Consider the following 14,608-nt stretch of genomic DNA (forward strand, 5'->3'; position numbering starts at 1 on the left):
CCCTTCTGCATATCTAGTACATAGTACATAGTACTGCATACTTTATACAGTGTGATCAGTAAGACGTCATGATATATTTGGCGATACTTCGCCTTTGCTCAAAGACGGACATGAATGGTCCTGGGCTATATATATCTGGGTCAGACTATGGTATTATTTGTCCTGTATTCTGTAGTCTGAATGTTTCTTGCCGGAACCGGAATGGCGGGCCTATTTACCACCCAATTTATAGCACGGAGTCGCGGTCTTGCTGGAATAACAATTACTGTTTATTGCCTGACCCAACATCTCTATTAGTGTAATAACCCCAGCAACAATAGTGCGAACTCTATTTGCCAACGACATTCGGCTGAGCTTACATGGTATATCTCAAATCGAGGTGAGAATTAGCGAGAACTTCCAAGGTTGGAACCAATAACCTCTGCTAAAGCTTATTCAGAGAGGATCCTCAACAATCGCATGTTCGACAATGCTTCCAACACGGCTTTCAAGCCATGCCAAGTATGACTGATTACCGAGGCTCTAGTGTCAGAACTAATCGAATCTAGTTCTTTGCCTGTGCACAATTTCAACGGAAGCCTCCGGCAATATTTGATATGAACAGATTAGAAGATAAGGCAACGAATACCCCTAGACGTTATGTATAGATTAGTCTATCTCAAACGGAGTATATCTGACACTTGGGAATATAGTGATATATCAGCTTAATTTAGAATTCCAAGCGTAAGAGGGATGATATTAGAATAAAATAAAAGGAGATTGAAGATATCCCCGCAGATACGGAAGTACATACCTCTATGGTACTTTTTAAATTATATGCTTCACTTTAGCTTCACTTAGCTTCCCGCGTGTACTTGCCCGATTGCGGAAAGACCGAGGATATCGTTACATGGCCTTTTGTAGATCTTCTCGGGCTCTTATCTATGCAGGTACAGCCTTCATATATAAGAAGTATTGATTGCAATTGTTCCCCTTTTCAATCTCCAGAGATTCACCATGCATTACCTTTCACTTTTGGCGATAGCAGGAGCTATCCAGCCTGTTATTGGTGCGCCTCACCAAACTCGAACCGAGGGAACATGCAAGAAGACTAAAGTTGCGATCTTGTAAGCACTGAAACTCTTATTGATTGATTTCAAAACTCACGAAGAATAGGGGAGGTGGTGTCGCTGGTATTACTGCTGCTGTGGGTGGCCTCCTTTTTTTTTTTATCGGAATGTCATTGACAATTTATATAGCAAGCTTTGACGAATGCTTCCGTGCATGATTTCGTGATTCTCGAGTACCGCGATACTATCGGCGGTCGGGCTTGGCATAAGCCGTTTGGCAAAGACAAAGATGGGAAGCCCTATAATATTGAGATGGGTGCCAACTGGGTATGTATGTCTCAACCGCGTGGATGGACTCGGCTGACAGATTACACAGGTGCAAGGTATTGGAAGCGAAGGAGGCCCGCAGAACCCCATCTGGGTCTTGGTAAGTCTCAAGATATCGTCGATTAAATACAAACTGACCTCGATCAGGCTCAAAAATACGGACTGAACACTGAATTCTCAAATTACGACAATATATCTACCTACAACAAGGATGGCTATTCCGACTATAGCGATCTACTCAACGCCTATGACGAGGCCTATGATATTGCCAACCAGAGGGCAGGTGAGATTCTTACCCAGAATCTTCAGGATCAAAACGCCAAGTCAGGCTTCGCCATAGCTGGTTGGAACCCTAAACCACATGACATGGAAGCGCAGGCTGTTGACTGGTGGTCGTGGGGTAAGTTATCTGTCTTGTAAATGCACCTAATGCGATTAACTAACACATAAACTAGACTTTGAGGCCGCTTATTCCCCAATAGAGAGCTCATTTGTCTTCGGCTGTGCGGGCGATAACTTGACCTTCAATTATTTCAGCGACCACGACAACTTCGTTATTGACCAGCGTGGATTCAACGTCATCATTAAGAAGCTTGCATCAACTTTCCTCAGTGACAATGACCCCCGCCTTCACTTGAACACCGAGGTCACGAATATCACGTATTCGGACCATGGTGTCACAGTTCACAACAAAGATGGCAGCTGCGTAGATGCAGAATACGCTATTACCACATTCTCATTGGGAGTTCTGCAAAATGGCGCTGTCAGCTTTTCCCCAGCACTCCCAGACTGGAAGCAGGAAGCTATTCAGAAGTTCACCATGGGAACGTACACCAAGATCTTCTTCCAGTTCAACGAGACCTTCTGGCCTTCAGAAACACAATATCACCTCTACGCGGATCCTGTAACCCGTGGCTGGTACCCGGTCTGGCAGTCACTATCCACTCCCGGATTCCTCCCCGATTCCAACATCATATTCGTAACCGTGACCAACGAGCTTGCCTATCGAGTCGAGCGCCAAACAGACGAGCAGACCAAGAAGGAAGCAATGGAAGTTCTGCGCAAGATGTTCCCGGAGAAGGATATCCCCGAGCCCACCGCATTCATGTACCCACGCTGGACCTCAGAGCCCTGGGCTTACGGCAGCTACTCCAACTGGCCTCCTGCCACATCTCTAGAGATGCACCAGAACCTTCGCGCTAACGCTGGTCGGCTCTGGTTTGCTGGTGAGGCTACCAGCCCGACCTTCTTTGGCTTCCTTCACGGTGCGTACTATGAAGGGTTGGACGCGGGCCGACAAATCGCGGCTATCATGCAGCACCGGTGCGTCAACGCAAACTCTGCCAAGTTGAGAGAGTGTGGACCTCGCAAGCATTATGAAACCCTGCATGGAACCTCGCCGTATTCCGATTACACTATGCTCAATGGATGGGCTGTGGACAGTTCGATTGATAATAACCCCGAATAAGCGGGACGGAGAAACGGGGAGTTTATGTATAGGCAACTTTTGAAGTCAAGTGGTTGAGTTCATCCAATATCATAGTTGTATTCTACATTGCTCATGGTCCTGGTAACAGCTACGGCTTACTCTCTAACATGTAAAGTACCCACGAAGTCATTTCATCTATTTACCCTATAGAACCTTTATGGAAATACTTTACTTTTCCCTCGTAGCCAAGGTCCATAAGCCCTGAATATGATCGGAATAGGGATCATTATTGCGGCTAAACAGCCAAGCAACGTACCAGCCCATTGAATTCCCATATTTTGAAACATCTGTCTTGAGAATAACGGGAAGCCTGCAGCTACTGCCGATCGAAGAATGATATTGGCAGCAACAGCCGAAGCAGCACTTATATCAGGGTATGTCAGCAAGGTGGTTCTCAATGTGAATTTCTTCGAGTAGATAGGCAACTTACATTGGCAAGTATGCATCAACGATATAATTGAAGCACGGAAGGAAGATGCATAGCACCCCAAACCCGATGAATATCCCGGCAGCAGCAGGTACGGCCCAGTGAATGTAAGCAGTGAACCCGGTCCAGCCAAACCTGATGGATTTCCAGTTAGCGCATTTTATACATTACTCCGATATAAAATCAATTTACTTACCAAAAGAGACCAATTGTGAAAACAGGCGCTCCTAGGAGTGTTGGAGCGAGGCGCCACTCGGGAACTGGGATTCCCTTATTCTCTTCCAGTTTCCTTGCATAGGCCAGCTGCCCAAAAAGAATGAACGCACACGCGAGCACCACGCCGATGATGAGCCCAATGAACATTAGACCAGCAAAAGCAGGCGTCATTCCGTATACATGCTCAAAAACGAAAGGATATGCCTCAAGAAGCGCATAAACAAGGCCATAGATGAAGGACATGTAACCCGACACCACGAGGATAATAGGCTCCGTGAAGAGCAACTTCAATGGACGCGTGAAGTACTTCTCCACAAGATCTGCGATGTTGACCTCGATCTCCTCGTGTCTGGCAAGAATACTCGAATTTTGGGACTCTTTGCGGATAGCAGCAGCCTTGACCACGAGAATACAAGGCGGATATGTCTCATCCAAGAAGAAAACACTCAATATCCCATTTCCCAGGCTGAAGATTGCTGGGATGTAAAGAGTCCACCTCCAGCCAAGATAACTCGACGCAATGAAGCCACCCACAAAAGGAGCCATAAACGGTCCCACGAAAACAGTCAGTGCATATAGAGAAATTGCGGCGCCGCGAGTGGTGTTGTTGTATAGGTCAGCCAGTACACCTGGGACAACAGTCAATTGGCTTGCGCCAAACATTCCAGCGAAGAAACGGCATATGATCAAGGTCTGGATGTTTTTGGCCACCGCCGATGCAATAGTGAAGATTCCACCGCCTAACATCCCAATTGTCAGTGGCCATTTTCTTCCTCGTAGCTCTGATGCAGGTGCCCAGATTAGGGGTCCTGATGCAAAGCCCAGGACGTAGAGGGTTGTTCCCAGTGTTCCGACTTCTGACCCAACCCCGAAAGCTTTGCTTGCTTTGTCGATCCCCGGTGCGAAGATGGCGCTTGTTAGCGAGACGATGAATGTCCCTGAACAGACTAAGATAGAGTTGAAAAGTCTTTGTGGAAAGTGTGGTCAGTTTGTATTCCGAATACCTAAATCCTTGGCTGATTTGGACTCCTGGCTTACTTCGTAGACAGTCTCCAATTCTGAGGATGCTTGGGATCATCGATCCCTTCAAAATCAACGTAGCTTGCTGAGTTGGAAAGAAGAGTCGGAAGTGCGTTGCTCGCCCCATTGAATGGCTTCTCGTGCATTTTGAACTTGATAGAGCAGCGACGCAGACACGTTTTGTCAATGAAGTCGAGCTTGTATTCCGGTGGAATACTAAAACATTGAAACTAATATGTAGCAAATCTTTACATCCTTTTTACAAATAGCTTTGCGGAACTTTTGTGGACTTCCAATGTGTACAAGCGGGTATTGCGGAACGGAGAGTTTTACCAGCCACAGCACGGCACCCGCTATTTCCGCAAGGCTTTGTAACATCCTACTCGTCAGTTGGAAAGTTTAAAGCAAAGCGAAAGCGCAAGATAATCAAACGAACATCGATATTTCTCAGGAACTTAGGTGCCTCTAAGTAAGCGTTACCTCATCCAGATCCACCCAAGAAACTTGAAGTATCAAGCATATCCGCATTCAGAAATTGATCAAGGTCATCCCTTTGCAAACCCGGCAGATCAGAGACCAAAGCCCCTAGCCATGAATACTCTTCGGCGCTTGGAAATTCTTGCACGGGTCGTCCACCTGGACTTTCTTGCTCTTCCATGTTCATTATGTCATTGAAGATCGCAATGTCATCTTTCCTCCGCTGTTGATGAAGCATAACTAGCAAGAGAGCCGCACTCCAGGCTTCTCTCATGGTATTGGTATCGTAGGTGGATGCAACGAGCTTCAATGTCTGCATTGCTTCGGGTAGCATCGCTAGTGATTGCCGTGTGTCCATCACGAGCAAGACACATATGATGTGGAAAGGTACGTTTGCCATGTGTTGCCAGGGACTGCAGTCTCTGACCATAGTGCGTGAGCAACCAAGTCCCTTCTTCAGCAACGCTAAGGCTTTTTCTGCGAGGCGTGGGGATATTTCAAGGTTCTGTGTGTGTATTCTGCGCAGAATGCAAAGCACAAGATTACATTGCGCCATGGCCGAGGGAGGCTCATTATGAATTCTTTCTAGGATCTGGGAAAGCGTTTCTTCAAGCTTCATCTCATCTTCATTTGGCTTCCCCGGATCTAGGCTTGCCGATAATGAAAGAAGTCCCAGCAACTCATCTGTGTAATCACCCTCGATGGTTGATGGAAGCAATGGTAAATCATTTTTTTGGAAGGTTACTCTTGATAAACCAAGATCATAGGAAGTCCACAAATTAAGATGTATTGCCACGCCGAAGAGTCGTCTTTGGAGGTTTGGATCAAACTCTGTGTCAATGCTGCGTGGAAAGACCGAATCGGTAGACTCGAGGTGAAATCCCGCAGCTTCCACCAGATGCATCAACTTCGAACTCGCCATCCATGTTGAGTGGGGCAGATCTGTCATTCGCATGTAGATGACTCGTAACATCCACCCAGTGAGAAGGTCCACCGGAGGAACGCCACACAGAACGTGCGTGTCGAGAATAGAAAGTGCCGATCCGATGAGATGTAATTCGGTGATAGTCATGTGTCGTTGGGAAAACAAACAACCTAGTGCAGCAACGCCACCGAGAACACTGTCATATAGACAACTAACCATAGGAGACTTCCACCTAGCATCCAGTCGCTCAAAAAATTGAGAAGAATCAATAAAGCCATAGCATGGACCAATCTTGGCGAAGTAGACCTGAGCGAGGGTCCTCATGTGTTCAAGGGATGCGATATCCGTGATTGACAGTACAGGGTGGACAACCTGAGACTCGGATGACAGTTGTCGCTTTCCAATATTCCAACCAAAGAGGCTGAGCTTTGGTGCTTTGGCAGGATCGATATTCAGGCCCATTCTCCGAACAAATGCAGCACCGGAGTTTGCCCACAATCGACGGTCCAGCCCGTGCGTATCCACCGAGTCAACCTGCTGTGGAGGCCTTGGCGCTGGGGGTATCTCTCTTGGGGGCTCTTGTTGGGGAGCATGATGCTTCCGTCGTGTCTGACGTTCGTAGTGGCAATCGTAGCCCCATTGACGGCAAGTACTGCAAGGCTCGGCGCCGTCGCATTTTCTTTTGCGCTCCCGACATGGTTCACATGCAATTCGGGCCCGTTTTCGTTTCAAGTCGGATTGCGACATATCTTAGAACAATAAGTCCTTTAGAGATCCCGCAATTTCCGATTAGAATGAAGGACAGGCAGGGTATTGCGGAGGAGATGAGTGGGGAGATCAACCAGTGGGTATTGCGGGTCTCTCATGTGATGCCTGAGGCCTTCTATAGTTCAAAGGTTTCAGACATATTCTTTTATCTACTATTCCTCAAACGCTGCTTTCCGTATGTCTTGCCCAAAGCATTTGAAAGTTACTGCAATGGAGTATTCAGCCAAGTGGCTGTCTCTGAAGGTGTCGCTAAGGGCATACGACCGGCTCATTTCAATGAAGTTACTAGAAAACCATCTAATCCAACGGTAGAAATGATCTTCTAAGCAGACACGAAAAACAGAACAATTAGACATAACAGTAAAGCCCCAATTCAAGAGTTTTATTGTTTGCGTATGTAGTACTCCACATAGTAGCAAGCAACGCGGATATTGCGGAGGTGCGGATTGTTGTGACGTCGACGATGCCTTGGCAACTCCAAACATCATTCAAAACAAACGTTGAACTTCTTCCCATGCGTCTTGTCGCATAATAATTACCACTGATCTTATTGCGACGTTATCCAAATATTCGCCATCCATCTGAGCACCAAAACCATGGCGGCAAGCTTAGTATCGCGATACCCATGGGTATCTAGTCCATTTGTGGTCAGCGCCCCCATGAAAGTCATGTCGGGTCCAGCACTGGCAGTAGCCGTCTCTCGCGCCGGTGGATTAGGGTTCATTGGCCCCGGTGCCAAAACACAGGATACCAGTGATGATCTCGAGAAAGCATCATCGCTCATACGCCAAGGGGCTAGCACAGTACCGACTCCCGGCTCGACACTACCTATCGGCATAGGATACCAACTCTGGGCTGATGACATTAATGTTGCCGTTGCTGCTATCAAGAAGCACCAACCATGTGCAGCCTGGCTGTACGCTCCACGACAGGGACCCAAGGAATACGACGACTGGTCTAGCAAGATCCGTCAAGTATCCCCCCGTACCCAAATCTGGATTCAAATTGGCACTGTGAAGGAGGCAAAGGAGCTACTTCGAAACCTTGAGCTACCAGATGTTGTTGTTGTGCAAGGGGCTGAATCTGGTGGCCACGGTCGGGCGAAGGATGGAATGGGGCTTATGGCGTTGTTCCCCGAAGTGGCAGATGCTATGGCAGGCAGCCGAATTCCTTTGTTTGCAGCTGGTGGAATTGCAGATGGGCGCGGTGTTGCAGCAGCTATGTGCCTCGGAGCTTCGGGTGTGGCGATGGGGACTCGGTTCCTAGCTGCCAGTGAAGCACGTATTAGCCGGGGTTACCAGGACGAGGTTGTACGTGCAGCCGATGGTGCAGTCTCGACCACACGTACGTTACTATATAATCAACTCAGGGGCACTTTTGGGTGGCCAGAGGAATATAGTCCCCGGACTATAATAAACAAATCATTCGTTGAGCAGCAGGAAGGGAAGTCGTTTGAGGAACTAAAAAGACTTCATGATGAAGCTGCTAAGACGGGTGATAAGGGCTGGGGACCCGAGGGGAGACTTGCGACATATGCAGGAGCCTCCGTTGGACTGATACATGATGTGAAAGGTGCTGGGGATATTGTCCATGGGATTCGAGAGGATGCATTGGAAATAATTCAGCGGCTGTGTCCCTGAAAGGACTAGGAAGCAGTTTCAAACAAGTTTGTTGCATAACGCTTAGCTGAGATTTGACAAACATTCTTACTCTATACATCTGATCAAATGGATAAGTTGAGATCTCTATAAATATCTGTGTGGTAATCTCTTCGAGCGTGTCTAGAAAGGTTTAAGAGGGGAGGTCCAACTTCAGAGCGCGGTCAGAGAGAAACTTTCTCATTATTATTAAAATATCAATTATCCTCGGCCAACTCGCGCACTACCAGCTAGTATCCAGTTCCTCCAGGGCTTTCAATTTGAATACCATTTCCTCCAAGCTTGACATCCTTCACAAAGACTATTACTGGCATAAATTGGTGTTGCAGACTCCAGAGCAGCATTGACTGCCCGACATACAACTCATATTATTCAATCCACAGGTACCATCCCACTCACAGTACACGTTAGTCTCATGTTGAAGACTGCACGACATATGCGCCGGGCAAGGCTTTTCAGCAGAGCACTGGGTGCCGCGAACATCCTCATCTTTCATGCAGATCATTTCAACATTGGAACCCCCAAGCAAGTTGAGAACACGGGTAGGACGACATCTCAGGCTAGAAGGACACTCAGAGCCCTGCGCGCAACGCAGGTTCTCTGCGGCAGCCATACACTTTCCACTCTGGCAATGACTGTTGACACACTGGCCATCTTCCCTGCAAAGAGCGCCAACTACAGAAGTTTGTTGGCAGGTCTTTGAGCTAGAAGAGCAGTACATGCCGTAATCCGGGTGGGTTGATTGACAGTTCTGTTCACCGGAACAACTGTCATTGGGGCAGCTGCTTGGACTCTTGGTGGACGCATGATTACTTGAGAAGATATGTCCTCGTCTGTCGGCAGGGGAATGGACCATCGCACATTTCATGCTTCTGACATGTCTGCCAACACCATCGCCAACGGCTCGTCTGAGCAAATTCGCATGGGGTCGGGTAAAGGTGAATAGCTCGTTGTTGCAAGAGTAGTCGCTGGATGATTTAGCACTAGACACTTGTAGTTAGACGTTATTTGCTTACGAGTAGAATGAGCACATCATGTCTTGCTTGACCTCAGACGGGCATGGGACATAGATTGATCCAACATTCATGCGGCTGATACTTGGTTAACAAAACTTCATGGGTATGCGAAGAATATTCAACTTACTACTCCGACATGTTGTCGAAATTCATGCAATTTCCATCAGACGTGATGGGCATTCCTGTTCGGCCGGCATTCATTGCGAAGTCGTTTTCTTTGAAAATCATGACCTAGATAAAGAGTAAACAGATTGATGGGCTGTAAACACACGCCGTAGCTGTACCTGATTAGGGACCATCATGGTCGGGGTGACAGCTAGTGCCAGAGGCACAAGTGCAAGAAGATTGAGAAAACTAGACATTCTTTTTGTTGATTGCGATTGTTTGGAATAGTCAATGGTGAGTAGTAGATTAACTACTGGATGAGAAGCAACCTTTATACTCGAATTTGCTATCCGAGCGAGCTAGTTTGTCTTTGAAGTTGTACCTTATTTCCGTGTCCTTTTTGCTTTTGGCTTGCAATACAAGAATAAGCCCTTGTCAAGTCTGCATGTCGTCTGATCTAGATATCTCCATTTGCCACAGATCCGGCATCACCGGGAAAGACCGATAAACCCAACGGTCAGCTCACTTAAGCTTCACGCTGTGTATTTTCAGATCTGAGGTTACCGGGTTAGATCATTAAAAAAAAGGTCATATCCAAGTTTTGCCTTCAAATGTGCAACCTTGGCTCATGCCCGAACGTCTCAATCTCAGTTCCGCAGTTCCAACGTTGATTGATGTCTCAGTTCCAGAGTTGTACACACATGTATAGATAATAAGGACGAATTATTGTAGGACAACCTTATACATGTATGTACAACAAAGCCCTGAGCAAGATATACATTCACAGATCTCCCAGAGGGAACATAATCTGAGAAAAGTGCTCTCAAGTCTGTCCCAATCAACAATACAATTCATTTATATAAATTACAGGCATATCCAATATCGAGGGTTTTTTTATTAGCAGATAGTGACATGCTAGTTAGTCAATGGTTCCTCGTCTCATGTCACGAATGTGGCGAGCGATTCTATAGCTAGGTACATTGTATAGCAATCCACAGCGCTCATTTACACTAAGCGAAATGCAAAAAATGGCTAATTTTGCAACACTTTCAATGTTGTGCCAGTGATAGGTTCACCATCAATGGCTTGCGTTCCCAAATATTGTAAGCTTTCTGGATATTCCAAGCAGTTGAATTCTCCTCCATGGTCATGTCAAAGCTCCAGAAGACCTTGGCCGCAATCAGACGCATTTCTGCATAGGCAAGGCTGTGGATGGATACAATTAGCCTGATCCCCGAAGATATCAAAAATCAAAACTCACTTTCTTCCAAGACAGTTACGGGGCCCAAGCGAGAATGGTTGAACTGCTGTCCGACTGTCCGACTCGAAGCGTTTGTCTCTGCTCTCCAGCCATCTTTCAGGGATGAAAGAGTCCGCTTCGGCAAAATGAGACTCGGAATGGTAGGTAGAATAGTGGGCCCCAGACACGGAAACCTGTTGATGTCAATATACATAGAGATCCACACTTGAAGGTAGATACATACATTCTCTGGAACGAACTGCCCATCGATCAATGCACCCTCCTTAGGTACAACCCGCGGAATGATAGCCGGGACAGGTGGGTAAACCCGCAGACTTTCCTCGAGCGCTGCATTCAGGTAAGTCAAATGACCAACTCTTTGGAAATCAATGTCTTCGTAAGATTTGAATGATCCTCGGATTTCATCCACGAGTTTCCGATAGGCCGAGGGGTTTGTCATGATATAATAGGTGAATCCGGAGAGTAGACTGGCTGTCGTTTCACTTCCAGCAAGGATCAACAAAGCTGCATTTGCTTCCATCTCGCGTATAGTCATAGACCTATCATCATTATATCGCAAGATGTAAGTCATGAAATCCGGCCGTTCAACCTTGGCCTCCAATCGGCGATGGACTTTGTTTGTTGCCAAGGCGAATGAGTCTTCTCGCATCTTCTTGAGCCTTTTTGGTAGAAGCATCCTGACAATCGGTGCCAAAAAAGGATAGACTAACAGTGGTCGTGATAATGCCATCACTTTCATGCTCACGAAGACCATCTTGACCCACGGGTGGTATTGGCTTTCCCGTAGGCAGTCAAAGGGCTCGCCAAAGGCCAAGTCTCCGATGATGTCAAATGTGGTGAAGTTGTACCACTGAGACATATCCACTGTTTCCCGCGATGATGAAATTTCCCCCTTCAGTCGCTCCACCAGCATGTCAACATATGACTGAACTAGGCCTTCTTGCTCGCGCAGGGCCTTTTCAGAGAAGGCATGCGAGAGCAATCTTCTTTCTCTTGAATGATCTTCGTCGTTGGCATTGACAATGTTTGGCCCTCTCGGTCCCTGAAGGTAGAATTTCGGGTCTTTCAGAAAAGACCTGGCTCCAGATTTCCGGTGTCCGTAGATATCTTTCCATGCCTGTGAACTGCGATAGACAAGAGAGTTGGGAGCTGTCCGAACTACATCTCCATACTTGTCATGGAGCTCCTTGAGTTTGTAGTGATACTGCCCTGTTGATGTCCAGTATAGATCTTGTAGATTGGTGCATGCGGCAAGTTTCGGTCCTGGAAATTTCGAGAGTGGGTTAAAGTAAAGGTTGTAAACCACGGTCCACAAAAGATATCCTAATAGCTGGAATATTCTTAGTACTGTAACTCATATGCAATGAGTTAAAACACTTACAGTGATGACCACCAGATAAATTATGGGTATCATTTCAAAGGCCCCTATCTTAGAATCCCAAGACATCATAATGAGAATGGTCAGTCTTTGGGCAAAATAATGGATATCTCAGTTGCTTCACAACCAAGCCGTTATGATTTGAAGGATAGGCCAAGTGGCCTGTAGCGCAAAATCACATGGGACTCCAACATCTTAGTGTTTCGTTAGCGTGCATTCCGATGTGCATTTTAGCGGGGAAAAAAGCCGTATGCTAACTTGCTGAACTATGCAGACCCCAGTGCGCTTGGCTAAATAGAAAATATGTTCTGTCTTCCTCTTCGTAGCCGCAGAACTTGCAGCTATGCGGACCATGGATTGGAGATCTGTGAAAGATTCCAAGAATACCACAATAGTATGGTCAAGTATATGATATCATGTATAAACCTATTAAACCCCGTCTCACTTTCTAACAGTTTGGGCATCACAGACGGACATTCACAACGACCCAAGTAAGTCCATCATCCAGGACTCATCAATCTCGCCCAAAGCCATAACATCAGGGAGTATAGCATCAGACTGAATCATGCCACTATCGACGCTGGTGTTCGCTGGTATACTTAGGCCCCACATTTCCATCAACTTCGGTTCCCAGTTCATTTTCAAGCTGTGAATCATTCTCAATCCCTTTTCCAGGAGATTCATTTCCCCGCTTTCATTGAAAGTGATATATCCTGGGCACTTTCTGATGATGGCCTCGTTTCTGTTCAGGTATTCGAGGACATTTGCCGTGTCTCTGACCATACTCTTGGACCATGCCGGATCTTCAAGAATGGTGAGCTTGTATAGGGTGACAATGGCTCGAGTGAATTGGTAAAAAATGATGCATGATAGCTGGAAATACTCCTCTCCTTCAAGTTCTAGCCATACATCTAGCCAGCCTTTTGATGCTTGGAGGGTGGTGTAAAGGCTGTTGAGGCGATGGAGATCAGGCGAATTTGCAATGGCGGGAGCTTCTATTGATAGTTCGTTGATTATGATTTCGGCATTGTAGAGATACATCAGTATTGCTCCTTTGGCCTTGTTAGTCCTGGCTGTGGAGACTCGAGAGGGATAGAAACCTACTGTGCTGTAGAAGGTGAGGCGGAATCTCACTCTTCACTGTGTCTAATTGTTTTTTGAAGGTATCCAGGTAGAAGGCTAGCGAGATAAAAGCCTCGCCATCCCGCCGCAGTTGATAGACTCTGTCTAAGATCAAATGGATCTTGACTTGTATAATCAGGATCTCATCCTGGGGGCACTCTTTAGCCTCAGCGAGTATTGAAAGACTCTCTTCCATGTGCGGTGTCCAGCGCATAGCATCAATCCTAGACACTGCCAATGCGGCGCTGATAGTAGAGCTGTTAATTATTGTTTAGAGATTTTGCCTGGATATTTCGTATTTACCATGATGAAATCAAAAAGCATCCCATCACAGCCCTCCTCTCTTCGAGTGTTCTAGCTGTGGGTGGAGTTTGCTTCATTCCAATAGCGATTTTGAAAGAATGCATGACTGAATGCTCATTTTGTTCACTTTTGTTGATCCCAAGCTCGGCAACAACTGCCATTAGCATGTGTGCATAGATATTGAGAAACGGTCTTTTAGTGTATGTAACGCTGTAAAGAGAATTGTAATGAGTAATTTGGTTTTAATAAGGGTATATTTTCTGCTCACCATGATACGAAAGTCATGATCCCAAGGAGAAGATCCATGCTCGGCGCAACGTCAATCATAACTTTCTGATGAATATAGTTGGTAATTCTTCCGAAAGAGTCGCCTTTTTCTAGATTTGTCGCCGTGGTCACTTCCATAATGCATACCCAAAGGAATGGATATTTATCTCGCAATTGGTCAGAGGTTATATTAGAAGGAATGTAGACAAAGGGGAGATATTGCAAGGTCCGAGTGCGGAATTGGTCGAGGTTCTTCTGAGCCATGGCGGGCGGGACGTAGATCAGGGACAAGGCCTCCCTATCACACGAGGGTACAAAGTCTATAAGGCACCGTCCATCCTTGGCAGTTGAAAGAGAAGAAAGACTAGTTAGGGTTTGAGTGCTTGGGGCAGATTGGCTTTGGTCATTCTGTTGACTCCGTCCTAGGTTTACGGGTTCCCAATTTGGAGGAAGACCGGGGTTGACACCACCCTTCTCAAACGCGGACATAATCCAATCAAGTTTGGCCTCGAGCTTGGCAGTATTAGAGCCCGAGGGTAGCTTATTGCGCTTGCGGACTGTCTGCGCAGGCCGACATTCCTTGCTCAGGCGCTGGCATCTACCCCGGTGCTTAGTTCGGGCTATTTCCACACTCACTAGCAAGCGCCACTCACCTTTCGCAGCCACTACCAGTTGCAGGAAGAATGCATTTGCACTTCGCACGGGAACAGCCCATACATGCATGGCCATATGGCGCAGGGGTCCCACCTAGGATTTGAGCGGATTCCATGGTGCCAGGTGGGATTCGGAATTGGGAATTA

At 46.7% G+C, this 14,608-nt stretch overlaps 7 protein-coding genes across 7 annotated transcripts; 2 read left to right on the forward strand and 5 right to left on the reverse strand.

Moving 5' to 3' along the window:
• Positions 1 to 996: 996 nt before the first annotated feature.
• N7517_002579 (uncharacterized protein) lies at positions 997 to 2,844 on the forward strand (the record flags this gene model as incomplete). The annotated part of the gene is made up of 6 exons (XM_056720309.1): positions 997 to 1,106; positions 1,156 to 1,186; positions 1,239 to 1,376; positions 1,426 to 1,476; positions 1,524 to 1,776; positions 1,832 to 2,844. The coding sequence occupies 6 exons, from the start codon at positions 997 to 999 to the stop codon at positions 2,842 to 2,844; spliced, it is 1,596 nt and encodes a 531-aa protein (XP_056584444.1).
• A 176-nt stretch (positions 2,845 to 3,020) lies between these two features.
• On the reverse strand, positions 3,021 to 4,906 carry N7517_002580 (MFS transporter; the record flags this gene model as incomplete). The annotated part of the gene is given in 6 exon segments (XM_056720310.1): positions 3,021 to 3,258; positions 3,296 to 3,427; positions 3,489 to 4,475; positions 4,547 to 4,744; positions 4,760 to 4,774; positions 4,809 to 4,906. The coding sequence occupies 6 exon segments, from the start codon at positions 4,904 to 4,906 to the stop codon at positions 3,021 to 3,023; spliced, it is 1,668 nt and encodes a 555-aa protein (XP_056584445.1).
• Positions 4,907 to 5,009: 103 nt separating this feature from the next.
• Positions 5,010 to 6,677, reverse strand: N7517_002581 (uncharacterized protein; the record flags this gene model as incomplete). Its single annotated transcript, XM_056720311.1, has 1 exon — positions 5,010 to 6,677. The coding sequence occupies one exon, from the start codon at positions 6,675 to 6,677 to the stop codon at positions 5,010 to 5,012; it is 1,668 nt and encodes a 555-aa protein (XP_056584446.1).
• Positions 6,678 to 7,294: 617 nt separating this feature from the next.
• Positions 7,295 to 8,338, forward strand: N7517_002582 (nitronate monooxygenase; the record flags this gene model as incomplete). Its single annotated transcript, XM_056720312.1, has 1 exon — positions 7,295 to 8,338. One exon carries the CDS (start codon positions 7,295 to 7,297, stop codon positions 8,336 to 8,338), a length of 1,044 nt encoding a protein of 347 aa, XP_056584447.1.
• A 248-nt stretch (positions 8,339 to 8,586) lies between these two features.
• Positions 8,587 to 9,734, reverse strand: N7517_002583 (uncharacterized protein; the record flags this gene model as incomplete). Its single annotated transcript, XM_056720313.1, has 4 exons — positions 8,587 to 8,657; positions 8,756 to 9,339; positions 9,500 to 9,603; positions 9,657 to 9,734. The coding sequence occupies 4 exons, from the start codon at positions 9,732 to 9,734 to the stop codon at positions 8,587 to 8,589; spliced, it is 837 nt and encodes a 278-aa protein (XP_056584448.1).
• A 792-nt stretch (positions 9,735 to 10,526) lies between these two features.
• On the reverse strand, positions 10,527 to 12,185 carry N7517_002584 (cytochrome P450; the record flags this gene model as incomplete). Its single annotated transcript, XM_056720314.1, has 4 exons — positions 10,527 to 10,683; positions 10,739 to 10,911; positions 10,962 to 12,068; positions 12,120 to 12,185. 4 exons carry the CDS (start codon positions 12,183 to 12,185, stop codon positions 10,527 to 10,529), a joined length of 1,503 nt encoding a protein of 500 aa, XP_056584449.1.
• Positions 12,186 to 12,593: 408 nt separating this feature from the next.
• Positions 12,594 to 14,577, reverse strand: N7517_002585 (uncharacterized protein; the record flags this gene model as incomplete). The annotated part of the gene is made up of 5 exons (XM_056720315.1): positions 12,594 to 13,168; positions 13,221 to 13,495; positions 13,542 to 13,751; positions 13,810 to 14,406; positions 14,462 to 14,577. The coding sequence occupies 5 exons, from the start codon at positions 14,575 to 14,577 to the stop codon at positions 12,594 to 12,596; spliced, it is 1,773 nt and encodes a 590-aa protein (XP_056584450.1).
• Positions 14,578 to 14,608: the final 31 nt, after the last annotated feature.

This window comes from Penicillium concentricum (assembly GCF_028827145.1).
Source record: "Penicillium concentricum strain IBT 3081 chromosome Unknown utg000001l_segment0_segment0, whole genome shotgun sequence".
Lineage (NCBI taxonomy): Eukaryota > Fungi > Ascomycota > Eurotiomycetes > Eurotiales > Aspergillaceae > Penicillium > Penicillium concentricum.